Source organism: Artibeus jamaicensis, unplaced genomic scaffold (assembly GCF_021234435.1).
Source record: "Artibeus jamaicensis isolate MK-2021 breed Jamaican fruit bat unplaced genomic scaffold, CSHL_Jam_final scaffold_1031, whole genome shotgun sequence".
Lineage (NCBI taxonomy): Eukaryota > Metazoa > Chordata > Mammalia > Chiroptera > Phyllostomidae > Artibeus > Artibeus jamaicensis.
Window position 1 is genome coordinate 3,333,563 of NW_026522026.1, and position 2,810 is coordinate 3,336,372.

General features: G+C 49.8%; 1 protein-coding gene across 1 annotated transcript; it reads left to right on the forward strand.

Moving 5' to 3' along the window:
- Positions 1-523: 523 nt before the first annotated feature.
- On the forward strand, positions 524-2,544 carry LOC128625896 (growth-regulated protein homolog gamma-like). The gene is made up of 4 exons (XM_053655691.1): positions 524-779; positions 878-1,001; positions 1,090-1,173; positions 1,886-2,544. Exons 1-4 carry the CDS (start codon positions 680-682, stop codon positions 1,899-1,901), a joined length of 324 nt encoding a protein of 107 aa, XP_053511666.1. The 5' UTR covers positions 524-679; the 3' UTR covers positions 1,902-2,544.
- Positions 2,545-2,810: the final 266 nt, after the last annotated feature.

Sequence of the window (2,810 nt, forward strand, 5' to 3'; positions counted from 1 at the left end):
TTGATTACACTCTGAATTAAACTTTTGACACTCCTCATTCCCTCTCCCCTGACAGGACTCTAAGTGTGATTTACAACAAGGAGAACATTTTATATGAAATCTGAGATGACAGATGTGTTTAAGAGTGTATGTGTGCAGAGGTAACTCATCAAGCCAGAGACATTTATGCCACTTAATAAATGCTAAAACAATCCTCTCCATGATTCCGCACACCCCCACACACCACAATTCCCCCAATCCTCACAACTAACATTCATCCAAGTGCCCCTCTGGGCTAGTAAGTGACACCCTTCTTATGAGGCTACTCGCCCCCTGGACCCCTGGGGATTTGGGCGGAAAGAGATCATCCCAGACTCTGCTTTGTCACGCTGGAGACCAGCCTGAGCGAGCAGCACCGGCGGATACCACACCCGTCCCCAAGCCACTCCCCGCCCCGCACTCCACCCTCCCCGCTCCCTGTCGTCACGCCTGCTGCTCACGCCTGCGCCGTCATCCGCACCCCAGGGAGACCCGCAGGTGCGGGAATTTCCCGGACCCAGGGAGCTGCGAACTTTCCTTCCCCGGATCATGGATAAAAGGGGTTCCTCCGTCTCCGGGAGCCACAGATCTCTCCCAGCCAGCTCTCCAGCCAGCTCTCGCGCTCCAGGCACCGCCAACCAGACCCACCGAGCTGAGCACCATGACACGCACCACGACCCCCACTGTCCCCCGTGTCCCCGGACTCCTCTGGGCAGCGCTGCTGCTCCTGCTCCTGGTCACCTCCTGCCGCCACGCTGCAGGTGAGACTTGGAGCCCTGGGATCCCAAAGGCTGGACAGGGGACCACGGGTGGGCGCCCTTGGGGACAGCTCCCCTAACAGAGTCTGTTGTCCCCACAGGGGCGCCTGTGGCCAATGAACTTCGCTGCCAGTGTTTGCAGACCTTGCAGGGAATTCACCCCAAGCACATCCAGAGTGTGAAGGTGACAGCCCCAGGAGCCTCCTGCGACCAAACCGAAGTCGTGTAAGTGTTGCCTCCCAGGCTCAGATGCTTCCACCCTGACCCTCCTCCTGCCCACTTGTCTCACGGGGACTGTCCCTTCTCTCTGCAGAGCCACGCTCAAGAACGGACAGGATGTTTGTCTCAACCCTGAAGCCCCTTTCGTTAAGAAAATGATCGAAAAGATGCTGAACAAGTGAGTTATGTGACTCTAAAGTCCTTGGTGACAGATTCTGGCATCTGCCTCCTGAAAAATGTATCAGGGAAACCCAGGGTCTAGCTGAAGGTGTGAAAATCATTATTATGTCACTATTAGATTTGGCAGCAAGGTAATGACCTTGCTCTGGTCCCACGGGGTTTTTCCAGTGGTCTCCATCCCCATTCACATGAGTGTGGGTAACTATGTCTTCGTAAAAAATAAGTACATGTAGTCAGTGATGCTAAATTGCCTGCCACTCAAGGAACAAACACTGTTTGCCTCAATCCCTCCTTGGCTCTAGACCTGGTTTGAGACAGTGTGGGCCTGGGAAGTTTAAGGTGAAAGGCAGGGACTTGGCAGCAAGGCCTCCCTCAGATCAAGTGGAGGAAAGTGTTCTTTTTTCATCTCTTTAAGTTTCAGCAAAGGAAGTAGAAATACTACCTATTCATTCCATGTATTGTATGAGAATTAAATGAGGTCATGCATGTAACTTTATAGCCCAGTGTGACAAAAAAGAGCCCACAGTCCTGCTTCTCTCAATGAAAAAGCAAGCCAGCTCTCTGCTGTGCAGGGGAGAAGGTACAGGGGAGCCTTCTGCTGGCACAGCCTTGGGCCAGAGTCTGCAGGAAGAAGCACTCCAGCTTCAGGGGCCAGTGGGAGAGGAGACAGCTTTCCCTGACACCTCTGACAGAACCCTTTCTCACCCTAGGGGCAGCACCAACTGACCTAGAGAGAAGCAGCTCCTGGTGCTGGTTCCTGAAAGGAGGTCCCTGCCCTGAGGGGACTGAAAATGAGAAGGGGACAATGGCTTCCTGCAACAGCTACACAGGGATTCCTGTGTTTGACTTTTCTATTTATCAGAGGCCTATTTATTTATATGTGTATTTATTTTTCAGAGCTCATATTTTAACATTGTACATGTTAGTATTTAAAGGTGTGGAAGGTGTGAATGTGTTTAATGAAACATAACTCAGTTCTGACTGTTATTTATTTGAAGATGATGGATTTTAAGTGTCTCATGAGGCTAATGTTTATCGGGAGACCATTAAGAGCCAGGCAATGTGATAGAGCTGTAGGAGGAGGTGTGGGAGAGGGGAGTCTAAGCAACTGGACAGTGAAATGGCTTATTAGGGTCAGAGAAAGTGTGTGCCCATCTATTTTTGTACTTGAGTAAAAGAATGTCATTCTTTATTTATTGAAACTATTTCACATTAGGTGGTCAGCACTTTGATGTTGAAGCTTCCCTTGGACATTTTATGTCTTGCTTGTAAGGCACAATGCCTTGTTTAATGTTCATTTTGCCATGATTTCTTTGTGTTCAAACAGAGGAGGTAAAACTACTGTTACATTTTTACAAATGACATGAAAATAAACGTTTTGGAAAATATAACATGTTTAGATCTTGTTTTATTCTTCTGGCTCTTCCATTTCTGCAGGACGCCTAGCATATTATACCGGTAGATTCTAGGAGGGAGGACCCAAGCCCCCTGGAATTATCCTCTGGAGGGTGGGCCCTTGGTAGTTCGGGCTTCCCCCCACTACCTGAGTGTGAGGAACCCATGTGTATCACGGTGCCAGCTCACACTGTTGTGAGAGGCTGCCTTCAGCCTCAGGGAATTATTCTTTGAAGACTC